The 27,850-nt window shown below is 36.2% G+C and overlaps 1 protein-coding gene across 3 annotated transcripts in view; it reads left to right on the top strand.

Moving 5' to 3' along the window:
• LOC141390289 (glucose dehydrogenase [FAD, quinone]) overlaps window positions 1-27,451 on the top strand; it is a 30,534-nt gene extending 3,083 nt beyond the window's left edge. For 2 of the 3 annotated variants that reach the window (XM_073963201.1, XM_073963203.1), the window contains exons 2-4: window positions 25,393-26,736; window positions 26,793-26,945; window positions 27,005-27,451. In XM_073963201.1, coding sequence (XP_073819302.1) covers window positions 25,393-26,736; window positions 26,793-26,945; window positions 27,005-27,361 — 1,854 coding nt within the window. In that variant the 3' untranslated portion in view covers window positions 27,362-27,451. The remainder of the gene's footprint in view (window positions 1-25,392; window positions 26,737-26,792; window positions 26,946-27,004) is intronic. The other variant, XM_073963202.1, reaches the window with a different exon arrangement.
• The last annotated feature ends 399 nt before the right edge of the window (window positions 27,452-27,850 follow it).

Here is a 27,850-nt window from a genome sequence, read left to right as displayed (position 1 = left end):
TTTTGGTTCTGAAGAAAAATCTGAAAAATCTGAAGAAATTATTTTTGTTTTGATAATATATTGTGAATTAAACATTTTATTTATTATCTGGAGACATCGTAAAGGAAACCAGTTAACTAAATGAATTAATATATCCTTTGGAAAACCGATGTTGATGAAATTTTGTGTGTATGTTCATAAGGTGGGAAAATACTGAAAATGGAGGGGTTGGGGTACCTCCCCCATAAAGGGTTTTAAGATTTCTTATTAGATTTACAAATTTAGTAAGTGGGGCAGGAAACACGCCATGAATATTGACTTCAGTGCTCAATCAAAACCACGTTATTTAATACAACAAAGTCTAGATAAATCCAACTAGCAATTTGAAATCATTTTTTATGAATCACTGATGTAGGAATGTAAAATAGTAACGTATCAATGAAAGAACACTTTGTTAACAAGTAAAAACGACGTTAATTTCGACCGGCCAGAACTTTTATACCCACCACCACAAATTAAATTGAAATGAGGTTTCAACCATTTCGGTTGAATAATGTGGCTAAAACATTCAAAATCCCCAAAAAATTGGTACGTATCTTTTTATGGAGTCACATCGCCCCCACAAAAAGATGGATGGAAACGTGGATTTATACCGACAATTATCTGCTAAAATATTTGATACCTCCAAGGGAGACTAAATACTAAATATAGCCATTTTTGTTGAATAATACCGCAAAAACCTTGAAAATACCGAAAATCTATGGTGGCTACATAAAAAACTTCTACCAAATATTCTCTACGGGAATGTTTTATACCCACCATGAAGACTAATAGGGTGACGTAGGGGATGGAAGATACCAAGGAACGGTCCTGACCGGTTTTAACATGGCAAAGCCCAGGATTTATCTTGGTCCCTCTTTCATCCCAAGTGGACACTGACCTCCCCGTGGTGTCACCTGGGGAACTGCCTTTAACACCCGTTAAAGGTAGTGAGCTAACATGTGCCGCGCGTTCACCCATAAGAACGTTAAAAACTTGGGTTTGGGCGTCGGGTTAGTAACCCTCCCCTAGAAAAAACAGCCTACTATGAAAAAACGAAAGAAAAGAAAAACAAACCCCTCTAAAGTTGACGAACCCCGCAAACGTTTTAAGGACCATGATCTGCGAATCTGCACCTGGAATGTTCGCACTCTTTACAGAGAAGGTGCAGTCTTCGCATTGGCAAACGTACTTGAAAAGTACAAGACCGATATTACTGCCATACAGGAAATACGATGGATTGGGAAAGGCGTCACAACAACACCTAAAGGTGACGCACTGTATTATAGCTGCCATGACGTAAAGCATGAGTTTGGTTGTGGATTCGTAGTTAGTCGGAGACTAAAACATCTTGTATCCAGCTTCACTCCAGTGAATGAAAGACTTGCTGCAATTCGAATAAAAGCTAAATTCTTCAACATCAGCTTTATTTGCGCTCATGCTCCCACTGAAGAAAAGGACGAACAGACCAAAGATATATTTTACGAGTGCTTAGAAGAAACATATGACCGTTGCCCTGCCCATGACATTAAAATCATTCTAGGCGATTTTAATGCCAAAATTGGAAAGGAGAATATCTTTGGCCCAACAGTCGGGAAATTCAGTCTCCACAGTGAAACATCTGACAATGGTATGAGACTGATAGACTTTGCAGCTGCAAAAAACATGGTAGTTAGCAGTACCAGATTTAATCATCTCGATATTCATAAGGGCACCTGGCTGTCTCCAGATCAGAAAACAAGAAACCAAATTGATCATGTTGTGATAGATGGAAGACATTCATCGAGCGTGTTGGATGTACGATCGTTCCGAGGCGCAAACATTGATTCGGACCACTACCTTGTTGCAGCAAAGGTACGCACCCGCTTAAACGTAGCAAACAAAGTACGAGCAGACACAACACGAAAGTTAGACATCGGTAAGCTGCAATCACAACAGATAGCCACAGCATATTCCACTCAACTAGCCCAATTGCTTAATCAAAGCCCTCCTCATCCCGATAACATATCAGCGCAATGGCAAAGCATTGCCCACTCCATGCAAACAGCCGCAAAATCCATACTTGGATACCAGAGACCTCCACCAAGGAATCCATGGTATGATGAGGAGTGTCGTGCTGCCACCGAAGAGAAAAATGCGGCATATAAGGCTACTTTACAATCCGTAGCAACGCGTAGCGCACGAGAGAGATACAGGGAGAAAAGGAGAGAGGAGAAACGTCTTTTCCGCAGGAAAAAGAGAGAGATGGAAAAGCGGGAGTGTGAAAAAATCGAGATGTACAGGAGCCAGAATGAAGTCCGAAAATTCTACCAAAGAGTCAAGCATCAAACTGATGGCTTTGGTACAGGCACATCCTCCTGTAGAGACCAGCAAGGTAATTTGGTAACTGATACAGATAGTATACTCAGGATATGGAAAGAACATTTTTCAAATCTGTTGGTATCCAATAGCAGCGAAGAAGACGAAGATACCACAGTCCCAATCCCAGAAGATGGTATTGAATGTGTACTGCCCAGCCAAGATGAGGTAAAGACACCAATAAATCGGCTGAAGAATAATAAGGCAGCAGGGGCCGATGGCTTACCAGCCGAGCTGTTCAAAACCGGAGGCGACACGCTGATAAGGTGTATTCATCAGCTAGTTAGCACCATCTGGCAGGAAGAACGAGTACCCGACGATTGGAACCTGAGTATCCTGTGCCCCGTCCACAAGAAGGGAGATAAGACTGTATGCTCTAACTATAGGGGCATAAGTCTACTCCCTATTGCCTACAAGATCGTGTCAGGGATATTGTGCGAACGACTAAAGCCAATGGTCAACGAGATTATTGGACCATACCAATGCGGCTTTAGACCTGGCAAGTCCACCATTGACCAGATATTTACCCTGCGGCAAATCCTGGAGAAGACCCAAGAGATGCAGATCGACACCTACCACCTTTTTGTCGATTATAAAGCAGCCTTCGACAGTCCGCTGCGCTCAAAGGTATTCCAAGCCATGTCTGAATTTGGTATTCCCGCAAAGCTCATCCGGCTTTGTAAAATGACTTTAACTGACACGAGGTCCTCAGTTAAAATAGGAAAGAACCTCTCCGAAGAGTTTGGTACCAAAAGAGGTTTCAGACAAGGAGACAGCCTTTCGTGTGACCTCTTCAACATCCTGCTAGAAAAGGTTATACGAGAGGCAAACGTCAAAAGAAGTGGCACAATCTACACCAATAGTCACATGTTACTTGCTTATGCTGATGATATAGACATCATGGGTCGATCAGTAAAAGAAGTAACTGATACCTTTATAAAGGTCGAAGGAGAATCTGCTAAAGTGGGTCTGGCGGTAAACGGTGAGAAGACCAAGTTGATGGTGTCGACGCGCAATGCGTCCATTGAGCTCGGACCGACTGTGGAAGTTGGTTCCTATAATATTGAGGTAGTAAAAGACTTCGTCTACCTCGGCACCTCCGTCAACACAACAAACGACATCAGTTGTGAAATAAAAAGAAGAATTGTATTGGCCAACAGATGCTACTTTGGATTAAGTAAGCAGTTTAAAAACAAAGCCACATCTCGTCAAACAAAAATAACGCTCTACAAAACACTGATACTACCCGTGCTGATGTATGGCTCCGAAGCCTGGGTACTTGCGCAAGCAGACATGGCAGTGCTTGGTGTGTTTGAGAGAAAAATTCTTCGAAAGATCTACGGACCAATCTGCGTTGACGGTGAATATCGACGTCGCATGAACCACGAGCTGTATCCGCTATACAACGACATGAATATTGTTAAACGTATCGAGATGCAGCGATTGCGTTGGCTAGGCCATATCATAAGAATGAGCGATGATGAACCCGCTAAAAAGGCGTATGAATACATGCCACATGGCGGTGCACGCAGAATTGGCAGGCCAAGGAATAGATGGCGCAAACAAGTGGATGTTGAGATGAAAAGGCGCGGTATTCCAGAGAGCAAAGCAACAAATAGAGAGGAATGGAGATCTCTTCTTAGTTCGGCCTATAGAACAAATGTTCTGTAATGGGCCAGCTAAGTAAGTAAGTAAGTATGAAGACTAATAAGTACTTTACACGGTATGTTTTTACATATGAGTTGTCACTTCTCCCATACAAAATGTATATGCAAAGTGACAACTCATATGTAAAAAACATACCGTGTAAACTACCCATAAATGCCATATTGTAGTTATTTCGCTGAGATAATGAGACTAAAACTCCAAAAAAACGAAATTTGGAAGGTACCGTGCTATGGTAGCTGTATTAGAACGTGGGCCTATGTCGATAATTTCCTGCAGAAATGTTTTATACCCCCAAGGGAGACGAAATACCAAGTGATTGTCATTTCGGTGGGATAATGTAGCTAAAACCTTGGCTCACCTGGCCGCAAAAATAGATTTTTCTCGTGCATTGGTGCAAAGAAATCGTGAATAAAAACGATCGTGTGCAGACGACGGATCTTGGATCTATTCTTAGGAGCCCAAAACAGATTCGACCGTTTTGGTCTTCGAAAGCGAGTCAAATCCAACGAAAGTTGTTTATGTAAAAATCACTTCGAATCAAATGTTCGCCTTCTTTTTCAGCAAAACTGACAGTGTGGCGACTATTTGGCTTCAAAAATGTAGGACGGTTAATTCTGAGTGGTACACTACAATTTGTTTGCCAGAAGTCTCCTGAGAAATTCGAAAAACGAACAAGAGAAGACAAATCATTCTTCATCATGACAATGCGAGCTCTCACACATCGATTCAAACCGGCGCCTGTTTGACCGGACAAAACGTGGAATTAATGGGTCATTCGCCGTACAGAACTGACTGGGTATCGAGTGTCATTATTTGATTCCAGCATAGGTATCAAGAAAAAAGGCGAGGTCAACGTATTCGTAGCCAGAAGTTGCTATTAAAACGTTCAAAAAACATGTTTTGGAGGTATCTAAATGGGAGTGGAAAAAGGAATTTAACAATTGGTTTACTTAAGAAACCAAAAAAACTATTTTTCATGGTAAAAATTCGCGTTTTCATTGTTAGGCCAGATAGTTATCAGTCAGCCCTCGTTTCGAAAAAAAGTTTTTTTTATTTACTTAGACCATGTTTATATTATAGCCTTTTGCAGGGTTAACCTTCTTAATGAGGATTTATTTGACGTTTACGCAAAGGAAATGGCATTTGAAACCCAGTGGGTTTGTTAAATCCGGCTATATATAAACGTACTATTACAAGGAAAAAAAGTATGTATGCATCCAACGTTTAGATTAGTTAGAAAAGATATGAATGTGTTATTTTAACAAGTAAAAAGTATAACTTTGCCGACAGAGATATAACTCAGCCTGTGTGAGTTGAAACTTTCATCTATGAACAATATAATCGAATACTTCTTTTCCCCAATAATTTTATACATACATATTTAGAAGGTTTTCCCATTTTGTAGCCCTTTTTGGAAGTATGAACTTGCAGAAATATATTTGGATTAAAGCTTAAGCTGCGGAGGTACCTGAAGGAATGCATCGGCATATCCCAGTTTGGAAACTGAGACTTAAACAAAAAAGCAACTGAACTTAAACAAAAATGTTGAACTTTTGTGGGGAGGTGACCTAAGAAGATGACGGATATGGACCATTTTCGAAGTTAAACTAAATGTTGACCAAATATTAGGAGATCCAAAGTTGCGAGCAAATCGGTTGCTCCATTCAAGACCATCGCGCGTGCCATTTTAGTGAAAAAGTAGACCGATATGACCCATATTCGAACTTAAACGAACTTTTAACAACGTATTGCGACATATTGTCAAATTTTGGACCGAATTGGTGATGCGCTCGATACGGACGGCATTGTTATATAAAGCCTATATCGAAACATTTTTGACCACTAGTAAGCCTGAATGCAAATTATTCCTAATTCGTTCTAAAAATGTGGCTAAAACCGTCAAAATACCTCAAATCGGACGGTACCCTTATATAGGGACTATACAAAAACATGGACCGACACAGCTCAAACTCGGACTTGAACTGCCTGCAAAAGCAGTGTGCGAAAGTTTCAGCATTCCATTTAAATTTTTGTGGATGCTAATGTAATTACCGCAGACGGAGATGCATGGTGGATTGACTCAATATTTTATTTCAATGCGTTATAAAAAGAAAAACAAACTTAATATACCCTCCATATTATGGTGGAGAACCATTGAACATTTTTTTTCAACTTTTGTATCACAGTTTAATTTTCTAGAATTTTTTGTAGGATCTAGGGGGGTGCAGCTTCCCCAACCCCCCCCCCCCTAAAATTTTTTAGGATATAGAGTGGGGGGGGGCAGCTACGCCCATGGCAAAATAATGTGGGTACAGAACATCTAAATATCTAAAACACAAGTTTGAATGCCAAGTTAGAAAATAATGGGCTTAATAGGCACACATAAAGTCGTGGGGTTCGATTCCCCGGCCAGGCAACATCAAAAAATTTTTCAACAGTGGCAAAATACGCCTCAGTAATGTTGGCGACATTTCATGAGTATTTCAGACATGTAAAACTTCTCCACAAAAGTCTTAGACACGCTGTTCGGACTCGGCGATAAACTGTAGGTCCCATATCATTGAGCTAATATGAATCGGGGTGCACTAATTGATATGAGAGAAGTCTCCCTTGTCCCTTATGGGATGTTTGTGGAACAATTGTATTATATATTATGACAACATCACTGTACAGCGGATGTTCTATGAAAACTTTTCTTTGAATATTTGGTGGAAATTTTCAATCACTATAAAGATAAGCGTCAATTCTATCGAACGGGGTACTTTCGAATAAAGAGTATATATTAGGTAATACATTAGGTCTGTTCGATAACCCGAAAATTTGTACAAACTTTTACAATAATAAACTTGTTCAGTTAAAGAGAAATGAGAAGTACTTGCAAGTAGTTGCAAGAACTTGCAAATACTTTTTACTTGCAAAGTTTTCGAACAGGCCTATTATTTACAAAAACCATAACTTCGAAACGAGTTGAGATTTTTTAACAATTCAAAAAATAATTTTGTAGGCTGAAAAATTGCCTTTACGATGGCATATATAAAAAATTGGCATTTTTTATACCCTCAGCATTTATGCTAACGAGGGTATATACACTTTCATACGGGCAAAATGTGCCTCATCGAAATAATGGTTTTAGACCCCAAGTATGTTTGGACGAAATGTGTTTCAGACAATTTGGAGTCGATTGAGCAATGTCCGTCCGTCTGTCTGGCTGAAGCGCACGATAACTCTCGAACGGATCAACCGATTTGGTCCAAAATTTGGCTTTCGTAATATTTTGTCTAAACTTAGTTTAAGTTCGAAGATGGGCTATATCGGTCCACTCCTTCCGGTAGCTAATGGGGGTCCCAGAGAGGAAGACGCATATTGGGTTTGATGAAGGTCGGACAATATGCCCCAAAAATATGTTTACCAGCTTATGGACAGGGGTAGTGGTGTAGGGTATCACATAGTCGGCCCCGTCCCGACTGTAGCCTTTGCTCACTTGTTTAACGGTAAAAGTGGTAAAAGAGAAAACTGTCAAAATTGCTCCCTCATGACCAGTTTTACCACAAAAGTAAAGGCCCCCATTCATATGTCAGTCTGTGCCGTCACACAGTGTTGCCGCGTGGACAAAAATCAAAAAATGTGATGTTAACTTTTACATATGTTTATGTTTTTTTCTTACAGTAAACACATCCGATACAAGGAATCTGAAAGAACTTTGTCGATATGTGCATCTATAATGAAGTTATAGCTCTATAAATATGAAAAATATTTCGCAGGTGATCTAAGGCGATAATCATATGAAAATTAGACGACATTTAAATTAACATTTTCTGAAAAAATTGTTGATAATACTAAAAGTTTTGGATGGGGATTTGATGAGTGGACTATAAATATAACGTTTTAGTACAAAAAGTTGAAATTATCTGCACACGGGCAATGTACCGTTATCAAGAGCAGATCTTTTGATTGCCACCTTGGCTCCTGCTTTCCGTTAATTGGACATCTCTTCCAAATCAAAATGTGTAAAAACATTCTGCCCATCCCTGCAACCTTCTGAGAAATGCCTGTTCAGATTTTTTATAGCCCCCATATATATATTTTCCCGATTTGTCTACAACTCGTTCAATTTTGATCGAATAGCCTTCAAATTTAGTATGTGTTATTTTCTTAGGCCCCTGAGTAGCTACACCGATTTTTAGAACAATCGGTTCAGATTCAGATATAGCCCCTATATATATATTTTCCCGATTTTGCTATAACTCGGTCAATTTTAATCGAATGGACTTCAAATTTAATATGTGATATTTTCTTAGGCTCCTGAGTAGTTTCATCGTTTTTGGCAAAAATCGGTTCAGATTTGGATATAGCCCCTATATGGACCAAAGTTGATATTTTCCTGTGCCCTCATAAGTACTTGTGCAAAAATTCATCAACCTAGGTCAACGCCTTCTATTTTTGTCCACATTTGTATGGAAGCGGCAACACTGTGCTTCAGTCCGATGAACCCTTTCTGTATGTGTGACTGACAAGTATGTAGCACGAACCATCAGTCAAGTCTAAAAATCTTGAATTTCTCCTCTAAAAATGAATGAATTCTACGTTTTTTGTCTTCCTACACCAACATTATTTTCTGTCCTTCAAAATTGTTTATTGACAATTTGAAAATAAACACAATTCACCCAGACTGATGGGGGTTCATTGAATTCAAAACTATTTTGATTTTCATCAGTCTTGAATAAGTCACACATACATTCTCAAATTTTCGAAAATTTACACATACTATCACAAATGATGTCGGGCAGACTGATAGGTGAGTGCCCAGCTTAAAGGAACGAAAACTGGTAGATCTGCAATGCTATTCTCTAACATATTTTTGAGTTACCGACAAAAATCGGTAAAATTAAAATGCTCATAACATCGGTAATTAATAATATTTTTCGATAATTTAACGACGAATAAAAAGTAGTTGTAAAGTTCTACCGATAGCAAGTGTGTTGTCAACTTTTGTTTGAACTTTTATTCATAATTTTGTGTTTCAATTTTAACGATTTTTGTCTGTAACTCAAAAAATGAGTTAGAGAATCGCACTACTGCTAACAATGTCAAAAAGAAACAAAAACTTCATTTTTTATTTCGCTGTCTTTAATTCTTTTGTCAAACAAATGTTGAAAAATCAGTTCTACCATTTTTTACCAGAAGAAATTTGTCTGGTAGCCTGTGGTAGAAAAGAACGTAATTTTTGTTATCTCTCTCTCTCTCTTAAAAATTGCTACCAGTTTTACCACTATTTGGGGTTAAGAAACGCTTTGCAGGTTAAAAATGGTAACCTCAGGCAATTAAGTATTATGCCAGACTATGAAAATTTCCATGTACGTGAAAACGATTTTATAGGCGAGTGGTGTGAAGGAAGTGAAACTCTGTACACAAGGTTTTGTAATCTGAAATTATTCTTTGTGTTTAAATTCGTAACTCTCAAGCCAATGCAAAGCAATGAAAATATCAAAATTTTCATATGATTTCATATACATATGTGTGTAGACGTCAATGAAAATTTGGAAGAAAATGGCAAAACGTTTTTAATGAAAATTTTCATAGTCTGGCATAAGACTAACTAGGCGTTTACACAAGACAGACTGTCTGCAAATACAACTCTGATTTACTAACACATACATATATTTGTCGTTTGTCTCCCAGCTGTCCATCATTTTTTCACAGACAGTAGGTTTAACAAATTTTTGACATGTTTTCTAAAAATGTGTGAGATAATAATTGAAATGTGTTGAAAACAAAAGAATATGAATAAAAACAAAATATGTGAACGGAAAATAAAAGAAATCGATGATTTTCATTCATAATTTTACAACTGTTTTTGCAGTTGTCTGGACGCCTACGTCACACAGGCAAGTTTTGGGTTTTTGACAATCAATACATGTACTCAACTGTCCTGTCATGTGTAAACGCAGGGTAAAGGAACACAACTATAGCTTTGTTCCAGAACTAAAAAGTTTTTACAATTTTTACCATTTTACCCGAAAAACCGTTCCCGTACACAAATAAGTTGTAAAATGTTCACTTCCCAACAAAAAGTTTGCATCCGCGGATGCAGTTAAACCACTAGAACAATTGCCGCTGGAGTACATCTTTTCCTATGAATTCACCTATGAATTTTACAAGAGAGCGCGCAGCCATTTTGCTTCCACGGCACACAGCTAGGATGCACTCCATTTTCGATCCAAATCACAGCCTTTGATGTAGTGTTTTGGATTTGAATTTAAATGCAGTCTAAAGTTGTTATAAAATGCAAGGCATTGCAAATATCCCAAAATAAATAACATACATTGCTTATACGTGTAAAACAAGAATATTAACTTTATTACATTAACACAAATTATAAAAACTCTCCATTAAATTTGATCGTAACTAAGATTACTTCCTCTACTCTGCTTTTTATGACATCGAAATTGATACTGCTTCATCATCCAAATGGTTTTTCATTTTTCCTCCTACTTCAGTTCAGATTTCCAAAAAACTGCAACTCCACTTCAAAAATACTTTGCGTCTCGTGAATTACAGCAATGTTCATAACTTTAGTTTGCATTTCTTTATTTTTTATAAAACAAATTCTTAGAATTTTAACACTCTTTCTTGTGTTCAGAAAAAAGACTGCGACTGTAGGGATCAAAAAATTGGCTTGCTTGACTAGGGATCTTTAAGCGAGTGCTTCCAAAATGTATCGAGCGCAGTGCATTTTCATAACTCCGTCGAAAGAAAGACTGCGTCGAAAGATGTATTGAAATCATAACTCTGCATTGCACTACTTCCAAACTTTTTTGCTGGGCTCTCATTAAACAAAAATGGCTCTGAATGGCCCTCTCTTTAAAACTTTTTACACGACAAATTTAAGCGTGTAAAAATAGTATCATGATTGCAGTCTTCAGATTGGCTGGTAGGCCGGCATTGACATTTGTTCCAGTTTTTTTTTTAAGTTTTTTTTCCATTTTTCCGTTCCAGTACTTTTTGAATAAAGTTGTATGTGTATTAGAGTTATTTCCTGTAGTGAGAATGAATGAACTTTTGCCTACTAATGCCTAAATTACATTCATTCCATTTTATTATAAAATAAGTGAGCCAAGGCTATAGTCGGGTCTGGGCCGGCTATGTGATACCCTTCACCACTACCCCTGTGCATAAGATTTTTACTGGTAAAATTCAAAATATTAAAATTGGGATAGCTTAGCGCCTTTGCTCTGAATGTCTTCATTAATACAGGTTAATTTTGTTGAAACGCATTTAAGTACATCGTCAGTACAACTCGAATAAAAATGGAAATGTTTATGTACGCCAACCATCAATAGGCTTCTTTCTCTGTGAGACCCCCATCAACCCCCAAAATTTCGTGAGGATCCGATCAAAATTTCGACCTGTAGTGTGATTGCACGAAAAATGGAAAAAAGGAGGCATTACCGACTATTGCGATATCTCTGTTGTTTGACCACCTATGACAACCTGCTTCATATCGTTGTAAAGGTGATATTTTCTACTTTCCTTGCCAGGTTTTGGTTACTATATACCCCATATAGAAGCGGAGATATTCGCTTTGAAATAAAATGTTGACTTTTTCGCCAAATAAGATTTTTGCCCATTCCGACCCCTAAATATTATCCGACCCTTACCAAAATCAATAGGCTTCTTCCTCTGTAGGACCCCCATTAACCCCCAAAATTTCGTGATTACAAAAAAAATGGAAAAATGGGTTGCACTACCGACTATTGCGATATCTCCGTTATTTGGCCACCTACGCTAACCTACTTTGTTTTTGGAATGTCCCCAACCAAAGCTGTGATATTCGTCATTAGTATTAAAATGTCAAAAATGAAAAGTTGGGTTCTATTAGGTGCTATTGCAATATCTTCTTTGTTTGACCACCTACGACATACTACCCCAGCAAACCAAATGTCGGATGTCCGACATATCGAAACAATTTCGGAAGCAAAATCGTTCAGATTTCGTATCGATTTATATACGATTTTTCGTAGGGGAATTTGTTCAGACTTCGTTCCGATTTCGGAGAAAATGTCGGAAGTAAATTTCCCTTCGAATTTGCTAATGTTTTTCTTCCGATTTCGTTACGAATTCGGATCGATATGTCGGAAACAAATTTCACTTCGCACGACAACCACCTTTTGTATATATCTAACAAGCAACATTTTAGTTTGTTGTCGAAAAACAAAATGGTTGGCTATAAAATTCGCATATACATTTTTTAAATATTTTAAATATAAATGCAACATATAATAATTCAAGCTAGTGCTGATAGACTCAACATATTTGTACACAAAGTTTACATTGTTCTACTATAATTACAAAATGATAACAACAATGAAAATCATTAGATATCTTTGAAATTATAAACTTCCAATAAAAAACATAACAAAGAAAATTTATCAATAAAGAAGAGGCATGAGAGAAAAATTTTTTCCTTCGATAATCATACGAAATTATTCCAAAATTGTTCAGAAATCTTTACGAAAGTTCGGAAAGTACCTCCGATTTTCATACGACATTATTCCGAAATCGTTCAGAAATCTGTACGAAAATTCGGAGGACGAAATTCGAATTCCGAATTTCCCAAGGATTTTATTCCGATTTCGTTGCGAATTCTGACCGAAATCGATCCGATTTCGCTCCGACATTTCGTTCCGAAATTATGTCAACCACTTCATACAACTTTCGTTAAGATATCGTTACGATTTCGGATCAGATATCGGACGTAACGTCCGAAATTTGTTCCGATTTCGTTACGATATCGGTACGATTGGTTTGCTGGGACGTTACATCGTTGCAAAGGTGATATTTTTTACTTTCATTAGCTTTTGATATACCCCATATAGAAGCGGAGATATTCGCTTTGAAATAAAATGTTGAATTTTTCCCCAAATAAGTTTTTTGTCCATTCCGACTTCTGAATATTATCCGAGCATCACCAAAATCAATAGGCTACTTAACTTTTTCTCGACATGTATGACGATATGTATCTCATTTTTCACACTTCGATCTTTGACTAATTTTACCATTAAAAAGGTACGGGAACACACATAATATTTCCCACTAAATATTCTCCGTTGAAATGACGGAATTCTTCCGAATACGTAAATACCCAGCAAACCAATCGTACCGACATCGTAACGAAATCGGAACAAAATTCGGACGATACGTCCGATATTTGATCCGAAATCGTAACGATATCTTAACGAAAGTTGTATGAAGTGGTTGACATAATTTCGGAACGAAATGTCTTAGCGACATCGGATCGATTTCGGTCCGATTTCGTAACGAAATCTGAAGAAAATCCTTGGGAAATTCGGAAAGGAAATTTCTTTCCGAAATCGGAACGAAATCGGTACAAAATCTGAACTATTTCCTATCCGAAAAATCGTTTAGAAATCGGAACGAAATCTGAACGACGTTGCTTCCGAAATTGTTCAGACGTGTCGGACATCAGACATTTGGTTTGCTGGGTATGTACAAATTATGCATATGAAACAGATGTGTGTAAATTAACAAATTGGAATGACAAATACGTGATGTGCATTTTAGAACATTCTTGTTAATAAGTCTGTAAACAAACATTCAAACGTACAATTGAGTAGCAAAGCCAACTAACTACTGTTTCATAATTTAGGATGCGTCACAAACGATTATTGAGCTGGGAATGCTTCTATCATGCACTTGTAGGCAGAACATTGTGGAGTTTGTTGAGTAAAAATTACCCGATACAAATAAATTTGTAGATTGATATGATTTTGTTATTGTTGGTAACAGATCTGGGACTGTGTGATGGAAAGTTGCAAAAGTTGGTTGTCTTTTTACAAATGAAATAATTCGAATTTCACATGGAATAATTAAAAATATATATTGTTGTTATTGTTCCACTAACATACCAGAAGGGACACGTGCGACTTGTCTCATATCAATGAATGCACTCGATTCATATTAGCTCAATGATATGGGACCTACTGTTTATCGCCGAGTCCGAACGGCGTGTCTAAGACACAACTTGTAGAAATACTTAGGAAATGTCGCCAACATTAATAAGATGTATAGTGGAACCGGGTAGATTTCAACTCCAGTTACTATTCCGAGTATAGCTCAGTGATATGGGTGTGGTATTTATTTTATATTTTTATTTTATTACACAGTGCAAAAGCGTTTTTGGAGGGTGGTAAATTCTTTTTGGAGATGAAAGCCCTTGGTGAGTAAATTAAGAACGCAAAAGGAAATTTTCGCCATAGGTCATGTTTCTGAGGTATCATGTGATGAAAAAATAGCTTAATATCTCTGTTTGGCGTTATTGTAGCGTTGTTTTGAGATTATATGTCTTGTTTTGAGATTAAATGTCGAATGGCGAATCTTTTCGTAGAATATTTCATCTTTTTAACTCAATTCTGTTCATAGTAAAAGTACCACAAGATGAGATTTTTCAGCATCCAAATATTCTAAAAAAATGTTGCTCAGAAGATTTCATGTACGGTTCTCGTTGGCTAATCTAATCAATATTTTCCCCTTTTTCATTGTCCTTTTTGACATTTAATCGGTTTTGGTTAGAAATAAACTATGTTTTGTTTTTCTGTATATTCGTCATTGGTTATTTATTGGTATGTAGACATTAGGCCGGGGCGATTTGTGTGGAAGGAAAAAACCTTAATAGGCCCTTCGCGTTTCTGATTCCTGGGATTGAACTGAGCAAAAAGTCTACTGGACGATATGTCTACGATGAAAATCGAGCCTCCCGATTTTGACTTTAAGTTTTTTATCTACGTTTTTTTTGACATCTTGGCATATAACAGCCAAACCATTGAGATTTTCGAGCCAACACAAAGACAAAAAAGACAGTAATTAAGAACTCTCTAATACATCGCAAAAGCATTGGAACGCTTTTTCAGGCAGTTTTGGTCTTGAAAAAGTGCAAACTTTTCGGAAAATATCGATAAATGACACAGTGCTACAAAAGTTGACCAGAAAAATATTCAAGCGTTCTGATGCAAAATTCCATCGTGCTGGGATCCATGGAGAACGAAAATGCCTTTAGTTCGTTTGGGTAATTTCGTTTTATTTTTTTATAACGGTAAAAGTAGTGAAAATCTGGGTTTCTTATATTTTCAAATTTAAGCGGGCATATCTTATTTTTTCCACAACGGATTTTTTTGATGCTTCTTCCTTTTAAAGGGGTGAATAATATCTTTTGAATAACCTATCATGTTTTAAATCGGTTAACAAATGGCTAACTTATAGTGGTTTAAGTCTGAAAAATCCCACAAAAAACCTATAACTGAATTTCTCATAATTTTCAAAAATATAATGTTTTTTTGGTTATTTCAATATTTATTTTGAAAATTGTGAGAAATTCAGTTATAGGTATTTTGTGGGGGTTTTCAGACATAAGCAATTTTTGCCACACAGTGAAATTTTATTTCCATTACAAAGTACAAGCGTACATTTGAACTGATAAACTGTATTACTAATTTTAAGTGCTCTAGTAAAGGATTAGCTAGAATATTTTTACATATTTTTGTAGAAGACTAATCCGGAAGGACAGTTATGGGAACGAACTTTACATACATGACAAAAAAACTAACAACAATTCAAACACGCCATAACCCAGAAGTTTGACCTATGGCATAACTGTCCTTCCGGGTTCGTAATATTATCTTCATCGACTTTCATCGATCTCCATATTGACATTTTTCCTTAAAACGGTTAAAAAACGGTTTTTTGTTCTAGAACTGCAACTAGAAAAGTTTTAATAAGCGAATTAATTTCATTTGATTGACAACTCTATAAGCTTTTTAATGGAGTACATATACGTTTAATAGGCTACTTAAAACCGGTTCAAAAATCGGTTTTAATGCCGGAATATCCGATTCAAAAATTGAGATAACCGGATCTATCCTCCAAGAAAATTTGTTGTTTACGTGTTCGTCATTACAAGAGCTATTTTGGTAAATATTTCAGAAGCACCCCTGATGTCTTCATAAGCAATAACCAATTGGTATGTCTACATACCAATAAATAACCAATGTCGAATATACAGAAATACAAAACATAGTTTATTTCTAACCAAAACCGATTAAATGCCAAAAAGGACAATGAAAACGGGACAATATTGATCAGATGCCAATGAGAACAGTAGAATATTTGGATGCTGAAAAATCTCATCTTGTGATGCTTTTGCTACGCAAAATGTGTAAAAGTTGTAAAAACTGTTAAGTTCTGGAACAGAGCTATTGTAGCACTTAGATAATGAATAAATAAAAGCACAGCGAATATCCTGTAAAATATTCGCTTTTATTAAACCACTTATTGCCATTGTCCGTTTATACGCCACAAAAATGGTTGCCAAAATTTACATAAAGCTCTGTTATATTCGCATGTGGGCTTTCTTATAGTATTATCTATAGTTAGTCGTTCCACTTTTAGAAAGTTTCATTTGACCTATGGATAGACCTAATTTAGATATGACCTCATTAGCCGAATTTAGCGCATTATCAGGATTTAATTGCTAAATCCGCCGATAATCTACCAGAGCTGTGCTTGTAAAATCTTCACAGCACATAGCATAGTCATGAGAATAAAAAACGAAAACTATTGCTGTGCTGTGCTACGAATATTTTTACATAAAATGCTTTTGACTATACTAGGGCTATGAAAATTTCACAGTATAGCACAAACAGCAAAGACTTATGTCAGACTATGAAAATGTTCATGTACGTGAAAATGAGTTTATAGGCAAGAGGTGTGAAGGGGGTGAAACTCTGTACACAAGGTTCTGTAATCTGAAATTATTCTTTGCGCTTAAATTCGTAACACTCAAACCAATGCAAAGCAATGAAAATATCAAAATTTTCATATGATTTCATATGTGTGTGTGGACGCCAATGAAAATTTGGAAGAAAATGGCAAAACGTTTTCAATGAAAATTTTCATAGTCTGGCATAAGACAAAGCAACAGTCATGAAATCAAAAAACGATTGATGTGCTAGCATTAGAGCTGGCAAAAAATCGATGGCACTATCGATAAAATCGATTGTTTTTTAAAAATTAAATATCGATAGATAGTTTTGCCTATCGATATTATCGGAACAAAACCCCCAACCCAAAACTCATTAAAATAAATGGAAATTTCGCTGCTTTTCGGTTTTGTATGTGTGAGAAAATAAGCCCGTAGTCACACGTACATGTTTTTCGGAAAGGTAAAATGTATTTTTTTAATATTTTTATAAGATAAAAGCAATTTGTTATTCTCCTTTGCATTTCTGTGAACTACTTTTGCAAAATTTCAAGAAAAGCATTGACATATCCGCCATTTTCATCTCCAAATTAATGGTGTTGATAGCTTACCGATAATATCGATAGTAATCGATATTTTAAACTATTATATCGAAAATATCTAATGTTTGGAATATCGATGGTTTGCCAGCTCTAGCCTAGCATAGCATCATTCATATTAACCCAGCAAACCTACTGAGAGTTGTTCATTGTTTTCGTACACTGAGGAAGCGGGAATGAAATGTACATATGTTAAAATAGGTACACGTGGCAATCACCTGCATTTGTACTTTGTTGTAGGTTTAATATTCAGAAGTTTTCTATGAAACATTCACAGGAATTTTTTAGCTTTTGGGATAGAAATGAAAGGGAGTTCTTTTCTCCCTTCTTACCCATAAAATCGAAAAAGTTTCGAATGAAAGTTTCATCGTGTAACTTCGTAAAGTTAAAAATTTCGAAATTAGCTGCCATAAATAACATCGTTTCAAGAACCTATTGTTATTACATTATTATTATATTTTTTTACCCCCAGCATTTATGCTAACGAGGGTATATACACTTTCATACAGGCAAAATGTGCCTCATCGAAATAATGTTTTTAGACCCCAAGTATGTTTTGACGAAATCCGTCGATTTAGCAATGTCCGTCCGTCGGTCTGTCTGACTGGCTGGTGCGCACAAAAACTCTCGAACGGATGAACCGATTCGGTCCAAAATTTGGCTTTCGTAATATTTTGTCCAAACTTAGTTTAAGTTCGAAGATGGGTTATATCGGTCCACTCCTTCCGGTACCTCCCCGACAAAATTTCGGAAAAGTTCAATTTAGGACCTGCTCTCGAATCTCTTCGATTTTTGTAGTAACAACTTGTATTCACTGCCCCCATACGATGGTACAAGTTTCATCAGGGGCAAGTCCATACATCATGAGAATATAGCTTGTGTGTAGTGGTTGGAGCGCAAGATAACTCTCGATCAAGAAAAAGTTCAAAAATGTTCGGAAAAATTGTTCGCACGATAACTCTTGAAGGCAGTGACCGATTTGGTCCATACTTTACACATCCTACTATATCTTCCAGATATAGATCAGACTCGAATATTGACTATATTTGTCCACTACTTCGGGTACCTATCACACAAAATTACGAATAAGTTCACTTTAAGACCTGCTCCCGAATCACTTTGATTTTTGTTGAAGCAACTTGCATTCGCTGCCTCAATTACGACGATACAAGTTTTTCAGGTGCAAGTCCATACTTCTTGAGGAAACAGCCCAAAAAGTGTAAAAAATCCCTATAGCACCATATGTAGTGGCTGGAGAGCACACAATAACTCTCGAACTGATCAACCGATTTGGTCCAAAAAGGCCAAATAGCCTTCGTCAAATTTTGTCATAGTTTTAGTTTGAAAGCAATACCGGTTGACAACTTCCGGTACTTCCCCCGAATATTTAAAAAATGTAGCTTAAATGGTATGCACCATGTCTCTTGAACAAATTTGGTCCAAACTTAAGATCTCCTAATATTTTGTCCTCCTTTCCCACAAAAGTTCAACATTTGTGTCTAAGTGCAGTTTATAGTCTGTTCGAAGATCGTTTGGAAATGTATACCGACAATTACTCTGTTCCAATTGTGCGGTTATCCACTCATTTTTTGAGTTACCGGCAAAAAATCGGCAAAATTAATTTTTTTATAATTTCGGTAACCATGTTTGACGGTAAGTTAGCGACGAATAATAAGTAGTCGTAAACTTCGAGCGATAGCAATAGTGTTGTCAACTTTTATTTGAATTTCTCATTCAATATTTTGCGTTTTAAATTTACCGATTTTTGTCGGTAACTCAAAAACTGAGTTATAGAATTCCGCTACAGAACCTGCAAGTATCTACCATTTTTATACCCTCAGCCTTTAGGCTAAAGAGGGTATATACACTTTGATAGGATGAAAATGTGCCTCATCGAAATAATGGTATGTTTGCACGAAATCCGTTCCAGACAATTTGGAGTTGATTTAGCCATGAAATATTTACCACAAATAGCTCTTGTAATGACTAACACGTTAATAACAAACTTTCTTGGAGGATAGATCCGGTTATCTCAATTTTTGAATCGGATATTCCGACCTTAAAACCGATTTTTGAACCGATTTTAAGTAACCGATTAAACTTATGTATATGTATACCATTAAAAAGCTTATACAGTCCCTGGCATAATTATTTTGACAAAATCTACATTTGTCATAGAAGCTTAGGGTTTTTCTTTGACCTCTCCGCTAAATAGAAATCAATGGATCAAAGAAATTTCAGCTTAATTTCTGATTAGGTAGACGGATGCTTAAATAGGGAGGCAAAAGCAAAACGGCATAAGTATTTTGACACGTAATAACTATGTTACTTTTGGTACTTAATCGTACTTTTTGGTACGAAAATTAATTGCTTTAGCTAAATTATTAGCATTTAAGTAAAAATGTACTTGACGGTCATCAATTTTAAATTAAAATAGGGAATGTTGGTGTCAGAGTTTTCACGAATTTTAAAATTACAGTTTCGGTGATAAATGTAGCTAATGATTAGATATTGCTGCAGTTATCTGTTTATTTTGTAACGATTAAATATCAAAATACTGAAATCGCTGTAAATATGCACGATCTAGGCAGAAAATGTGAAATTACAGACGTTGCTCTCCGGTAAATAGAGCAGAATCACAAATCTAAGCTTACTTATGCATACAAATCGTCATCTTCTGAGCAATTTCGATGTCAAAATAAGTTCTCTGTTAAGACTAGAACCTCTATACAATTAATTTGAAGTCATATTTTGCTATTCCAATCTGTTAATAAGGCATAGTTAGAAAAATTGTCAATTAGATTTTTAATTAAAATCATTTACCCCTCACAATAATTGTGGCTGATAAAAATATATTTGAACATACTTCATCTTAAAATACACTTCTCGGTAAGCTTGAGTCAAAAAACCGCCAAAAAGTTGGGTATCATTGTGAAATAAATGCCCTTCTGATGTCTTTCCATGCCCAAATGCTCCCAGGCATCAGAATAGTCTGATCCACTATTTAAAATACTACGATAATTAATTTTTAACGTTAATGCTGTGGACTATAATGAATATTTTGGCACTCTGATCGAAGTGTTATGTATTCATTTGCAGAAAACTGCTACATGTTATGGCTGAATTTTGTGGAGCACGTTTGGAGCTAATTTCGGGTTCAAACTTAAGTTATTTCCTTAAAATATCACATTTGAGAGAACAAATATTCTTACTCTCATAAAAAGTCGAAATCCGCAAAATATTCCGAGATAATGAAAGAAAACCATTGAAAATGTTGTTTAAAGATAAATCTCTTTAATATCCCGATATCCTTGGAATATCGATACGTAGTTGGACCATAATTGTACAGATGTGTGTGAAATATATTATTTTTACCGTTACTGACAAAAATCGGAAATATAAATAAGAAACTTTTAATTGTTGAGGTCTAACAATCAATAGAAAAATTTTGTCAAAAGACTTATGCCACACAGTAAAATCTTATTTCCATTACAAAGTACAAGCCTACATTTGAATTGATAAAATGTATTACTAATTTTAAGTACTCTAGTAAATGATTAGCTAGAATATTTTTTCATATTTTTGTAGAAGACTTATCCGGTAAAAAAAAAACGCATCATTTTTTTTCGGACAGTTATGGGTTATGGCGTGATTTTATTCCTTATTGACGAACTTTACATATATGACAAAAAACTAACAACAATTCAAACACGCCATAACCCAAAAGTTTGACCTATTGCATAACTGTCCTTCCACGTTCGGAATATTATCTTCATCGACTTTCATCGCCAAAAGGAACTTTTCGCCCCCAGCCTTTGATCTCCATATTAATATTTTTCCTTAAAACGGTTTAAGAAAACCGTTTTTTTTTTTTGTTCTAGAACTGCAACTAGCAAAGTTTTAATAAGCGAATTAATTTCATTTGATTGACAACTCTTTAAGCCTTTTAATGGTATACATATAAGTTTAACAGGTTACTTAAAATCGGTTTTAATGTCGGAATATCCGATTCAAAAATTGAGATAACCGGATCTATCCTCCAAGAAAGTTTGTTATTAACGTGTTCGTCATTACAAGAGCTATTTTGGTAAATATTTCAGAAGCACCCCAGATGTCTTTATAAGCAATAACCAATTGGTATGTCTACATACCAATGAATAAATAACCAATGACGACTATACAAAACATAGTTTATTTCTAACCAAAACCGAGTAAATGCCAAAAAGGACAATGAAAACGGGACAATATTGATTAGATGCCAATGAGAACGATTCGCCATTCGATTCGACTCAAGACATTAAGCTTTTTTCTGAGACATTATAGGGGGAAAATAAAAAGTTCAATCACATGATATCTCAGAAACTTGACCTATAGCGAAAATTTCCTTTTCCGTTATGAATATACTCACCACGGCTTTCATCTCAAAAAGGAATTTTCTAACCCCAGACTTTGAGTTCCATTTTGTATCACAGTGTTATCAAAAGTAGTCTTATACTTTCCGTACTTTATTAACTGGCAAAAGTTGTAAAAGTGGTAGACGATATCCATATAAATTGTTTGTAAGGGAACGCAAAATGTGTAAAAGTTGTAAAAACTGTTAAGTTCTGGAACAGAGCTATTGTAGCACTTAGATAATGAATAAAAAAGCACAGCGAATATGCTGTAAAATATTCGCTTTTATTAAACCACTTATTGCCATTGTCCGTTTATACGCCACAAAAATGGTTGCCAAAATTGACATAAAGCTCTGTTATATTCGCATGTGGGTTTTCTTATAGTATTATCTATAGTTAGTCGTTTCGCTTTTAGAAAGTTTCATTTGACCTATGGATAGACCTCATTTAGATATGACCTCATTAGCCGAATTTAGCGCATTATCAGGATTTATTTGCTAAATTTAAATTTAACCATTTTTTGAAATGGAATATGAAATAATTGACAATATTTGTAATATACACTTTCATACGGGCAAAATGTGCCTCATCGAAATAATGGTTTTAGACTCCAAGTATATTTGGACGAAATCCGTTTCAGACAATTTGGAGTTGATTTAGCAATGTCCGTCTGTCTGTCTGGCTGGCTGGAACGCACGATAACTCTCGAACGGATCTGCCGATTCGGTCCAACATTTGCCCTTCGTTATATTTTGTCCAAACTTATTTTAAGTTCAAAGATAAGCCATACCGGTCCACTCCTTCGGGTACCTCCCCCACAAAAGTTCGGAAATGTTCGGAAAAGGAAGTAACCGATTTGGTCCATAATTTGCACATCGTTAAATTTCTACCAGACTTAGATAAGGTTCCAATATGGACTCAATCGGTCCACTCCTTCGGGTACCTCCCACACATATCGAACATATCGATAGTTGCGGTCAAATTAATAGTAGTGTGATACAAAATGTCATGGTTTCACTGCTCAATACACAGTTCTTTTATATTCACTCGAACGTATTATGCAAAAATGTTGTCCAAGATCACTTTCACTCACGATTCAACTACATATGTACTTCTTTGCCATCAAACATTCAGAAGTTATTCTATGTTACACGTTGAAACATTCACAGGAATTTTTTAGCTTTTGGGATAGAAATGAAAGGGAGTTCTTTTCTCCCTTCTTACCCATAAAATCGAAAAAGTTTCGAATGAAAGTTTCATCGTGTAACTTCGTAAAGTTAAAAATTTCGAAATTAGCTTCCATAAATAACATCGTTAAATTTTAAAATTTTTTATAATTTCGCTAACCATGTTTGACGGTAAGTTAGCGACGAATAAAAAGTAGTCGTAAACTTCGAGCAATAGCAAGAGTGTTGTCAACTTTTATTTGAATTTCTCATTCAATATTTTGCGTTTTAAATTTACCGATTTTTGTCGGTAACTCAAAAAATGAGTTATAGAATTCCACTACAGAACCTGCAAGTATCTACCATTTTTATACCCTCAGCCTTTATGGTATATACACTTTGGTACGATGAAAATGTGCCTCATCGAAATAATAGTGTTAGACCCCAAATATGTTTGGACGAAATATGTTTCAGACACGATAACTCTCGAACGGATTAACCGATTCGGTCCAAAATTTGGTCTTCGTAATATTTTGTCCAAACTTAGTTTAAGTTCGAAGATGGGCGATATCGGTTCCACCCCACAAAAGTTCGAAAATGTTCTGACATTTTGTGGGCACGATAACTCTTGAAAGGATTAACCAATTTGGTCCATATTTTGCACATCGTGAAATGTCTACCAGATTTAGATAAGGTTCCAATATGGACTCAATCGGTCCACTCCTTCGGGTACCTCCCACACAAAATTTCTGAAAAGTTCAGTTTAGGAGCTGCTCTCGGATCGCTTTGATTTTTGTTGTAACAACTTGTATTCACTCCACGGTATAAGTTTCATCAGGGGCAAGTCCATCGTAATATTTTGTTTAAACTTAGTTTAAGTTGAAGAAAAGCCATATCGGTTCACTCCTTTTTTGATCTTTAATCCACTAATTTTTTGTCGCACATGCTGAGGGTATGCATCTGTCGGCAAAGCCGACTGATACTTTTCTACTTGTTGATTTTTTTTTTTTTGACTTATTTATAAAGTTTCAACATTTTAAAAATAGAATATTAGATTGTTGCAGGTTCTGGAACATATCGATAGTAACGGTCAAATTAATAGTAGTGTGATACAAAATGTCATGGTTTAACTGCTCAATACAAAGTTATTTTATAGTCACTCGAACGTATTATGCAAAAATGTTGTCCAAGATCACTTTCACTCACGATTCAACTACATATGTACTTCTTTGCCATAAAACATTTTTCTGGGCTATGTTTTATGATATGTCCCAATTTACATTAGGCGAGTTTACTTGCGGCAATTGTCAGTTTGATGGAGAGAGAGGTGAGGCATATGGTAACCCTTTGCCTCTCAGCCCCCTCTCTCACCTACAAACTGACAATTGCCGCAAGTAAACTCGCCTAATGTAAATTGGGAGTATGCTGTTGATTTTGTTCATAGCACAGTACAGCAATAGTTTTCGTTTTTGTATTCATGACTGACTATTTGCCAAAAAATCAAAAATAGTAAATTCATGCAGGTTCTGGAAAAATTCCATTCTTGATTTTTTTTGCAATAACATGTGTTCACAGCCTCTATTACGATGGTAAAATTGTTTCTGGGGCAAGTCCATACTTCCTGAGAAAATGGCCCGAAAGCTATGAAAATCCTACGGAACTATGTATAGTAGATGTGGCGCATGATAACTCTCGAACGGATCAACCGATTCTAACCAAATTTTGCACATCGTTTAATGCCCAGTTTTACTAACACGATTCGAATTCAAACTCGTTCGAACTACTACCAAACTTCTGTTATTGGCAAAATATTAGTTTCATTTTTGTTTTCAATCAAACAAAACTTTACTAAAACAACTGGAGTTTAATAGAACTTCGAACGAATTTGAATTCGAGAATCGTCCTAGAGAAGCAGGCCATACAATTTGTATACATAAGAAATAAGTATGCAGTGGAGAACCCTTCTGGTACTGTGTAAAAATTCTTAAAATTTTTGTACAAAAAAAATACTAAATTTGTATTAAAGATCTCCGGTCCCGACCATTAGGGATAATCGAGGACCGACTGTATAGCTCTGTTCCAGAACTAAAAAGTTTTTAAAACATTTACCACTTTTACACATTTTGCGTTCCCGTACACAAAATTTATATGAAAATCGTTTACGACTTTTACAACTTTTACCACTTTATAAAGTACGGGAACAGGCCATATATGTTATCAAAAGATAAATTAGGATATTCTTCTTCGGTGGTTATAAAAACAGGGCAGAAGAATTTATATCGAAACTTTGGAACGCAAACTTTTTTACAATAGCGAAACAAGTGAATCAACATTTCTTTATATTTTGTCATGTTATACTTGCAGTAAAAATTATAACCCTGATGTACCTATATACATATATATTTTTTTATTTTTAGGTTGCGGCACAACTGATTTTTGTGATGGGAACATTATTGTCTTACGTTAGCAATCAGAATATTGTAGACATGGTGAGGGATATTGAAACAACTTTGTTAAGTACTAGATTACCCGATACAAACAAGTTTGTAGATGAATATGATTTTGTTATTGTTGGAGCTGGATCGGGAGGATGTGTTGTGGCCAATCGGCTCTCTGAAATACACAATGCCACAGTTCTGCTATTGGAAGCGGGGGATCAGGAAACGTTTCTAAGCGATGTTCCATTGACAGCTGCACTGACACAAATTACACGATACAATTGGGGCTACAAAAGCGAACCAACACCCAATGCGTGTAAAGGCCTAGAAGGTGGAGTTTGCAACTGGCCAAAGGGTAAAGGTGTGGGTGGAACCAGCCTTATTAATTTTATGCTGTACACTAGGGGCCATCATAAGGATTACGATCACTGGTCATCCTTGGGTAATCATGGATGGAGCTATAAAGAAGTATTGCCATACTTCAAGAAGTCTGAGCATATAGATATTGATAACTTAAGAGATTCCAAATATCATGGTAAAAAGGGCCCGTTAAATGTGGCTTACTCTAATACACCTAAATCAAAGTTGTTAAAGGCATTTCTTAAATCGAGTTTCGAAATGGGCTACAACATTACCGATCCAAATGGTGAAAGTCTAATGGGATTTGGAAGGGCGCAAGCAAATATTAAGAATGGACGTCGTTGTAGTACCAGTAAAGCATTTATTAAGCCCATTGTATTCCGAAAGAATCTATCAATATCCATGAAATCTTGGGTAACCAAAATACTTGTGAAAGATTCGTTAAACTCCCACAATAATCCCAGTGCAGTTGGCGTGGAATTCATAAAAAATCGAAAGCGGTACATTGTCCGAGCCAAAAAGGAGGTTATTCTGTCCGCAGGTGCCATAGCATCTCCCCAATTGCTTATGCTATCGGGAATAGGTCCTAAAGAAAATCTACAGCAACTAAATATCACCGTAATTAAGGACCTCAAAGTTGGTTTCAATTTACAGGACCACATCACTTTGAATGGCTTAGTTTTTTCCATTAACGACAGCACAATTAATGATCAAAAGGTTATAAACACAAGAGACATTTTACAGTACATACTACATGGACAAGGTCCATACACAATTCCCGGCGGTGCAGAAGCCTTGGCATTTGTTAGAACCCCCAGTACAAAGTTTGATTCCGATTATTCAGATATGGAAATCGTACTAGGTGCTGGTTCATTGGTTGGTGACTACATGGGGACGATGAGAAATTTGGTCGGAATTCCGGACACATTCTATCACGCAGTCTTTGACGACTTACGTCAAAAGGTAACCAAGTCATAATCGTTACAATTATCCCATTGGTGTAACATTCTGTGTTTTAGGAAACGTTCGGCATGGTTCCCGTTCTCCTGAGACCCAAGAGTAGAGGACGCATATCTTTGAGAAGCACCAGTCCCTTTCAATGGCCCATAATGGAACCCAATTTTATGGAGGATCCCGACGACATAAGGGCAATGATCGAAGGAATAGAGATGGTCGGTATATTCTGTTAAAATTATATTTTAATATATAAATGAATTACCATTACTTCCAGATCCTAAAAATTGCTGAAACCGAATCCATGAAAAGTATCGGTACTCAATTCAATATGAACAAATTTCCAGGTTGTGAAAAACACGCATTTGCCAGTAGAAACTATTGGAAATGTTGCTTGCGACTCTATGGCTCCAGTCTTCAACATCAATCAGGTACATGCAAAATGGGACCAGCTAACGACCCATACGCCGTGGTTGATCAAGAACTAAAAGTTCATGGCGTTAACAATCTGCGAGTTGTAGATGCTTCGATAATGCCGACAATTCCAGCTGGCCACACAAATGCAGTCGTCATTATGATCGCCGAAAAGGCGTCAGACATGATTAAAGCTTTTTGGCGCACTACACCACAATAACCTTCTATGTAGTTAATAGTGCTCTTGTGATATTTTAAAATACATATGTATAAGCCTAATTTATTAAAAATATTAATTTAACACTTTGAATCCCGATTTTTTTTCGCTGAGATAAAAATATTTTTTTATCTATTATCATTATTCGTCGAAAAGACTCTTACCATACCTACCGACAAATTGCGATTAGAAAAAAATATTAAAAGTTCTTTTCTTTGCAGTTTTATTATCCATATTTTCATTATTCATGGCGAGGAATCCATACATAAACTGATGAGTAGACATCAGATTTTCAGATGTTTTTTTTTTATTATGCCCAGTTTGCATTTATTGGACCCACTAGATTTCAAATGTCGATTCCATAGTGCTAACGTCAAAGGTTATGAAGGTACCCGGCGAAATGTGGTAAAACGCCGTTTTATCCGATTGGAGTCGAATTTTGGATCTAGATGTTTTAACGGTATTTGGGATCATATCAAAAACATAAGGCAA

Source organism: Musca autumnalis, unplaced genomic scaffold, assembly GCF_047663935.1.
Source record: "Musca autumnalis isolate F117 unplaced genomic scaffold, ASM4766393v1 scaffold_1, whole genome shotgun sequence".
Lineage (NCBI taxonomy): Eukaryota > Metazoa > Arthropoda > Insecta > Diptera > Muscidae > Musca > Musca autumnalis.
Note: the sequence above shows the minus strand (reverse complement) of the source record. Positions and strands in the feature narration are given on the sequence as shown.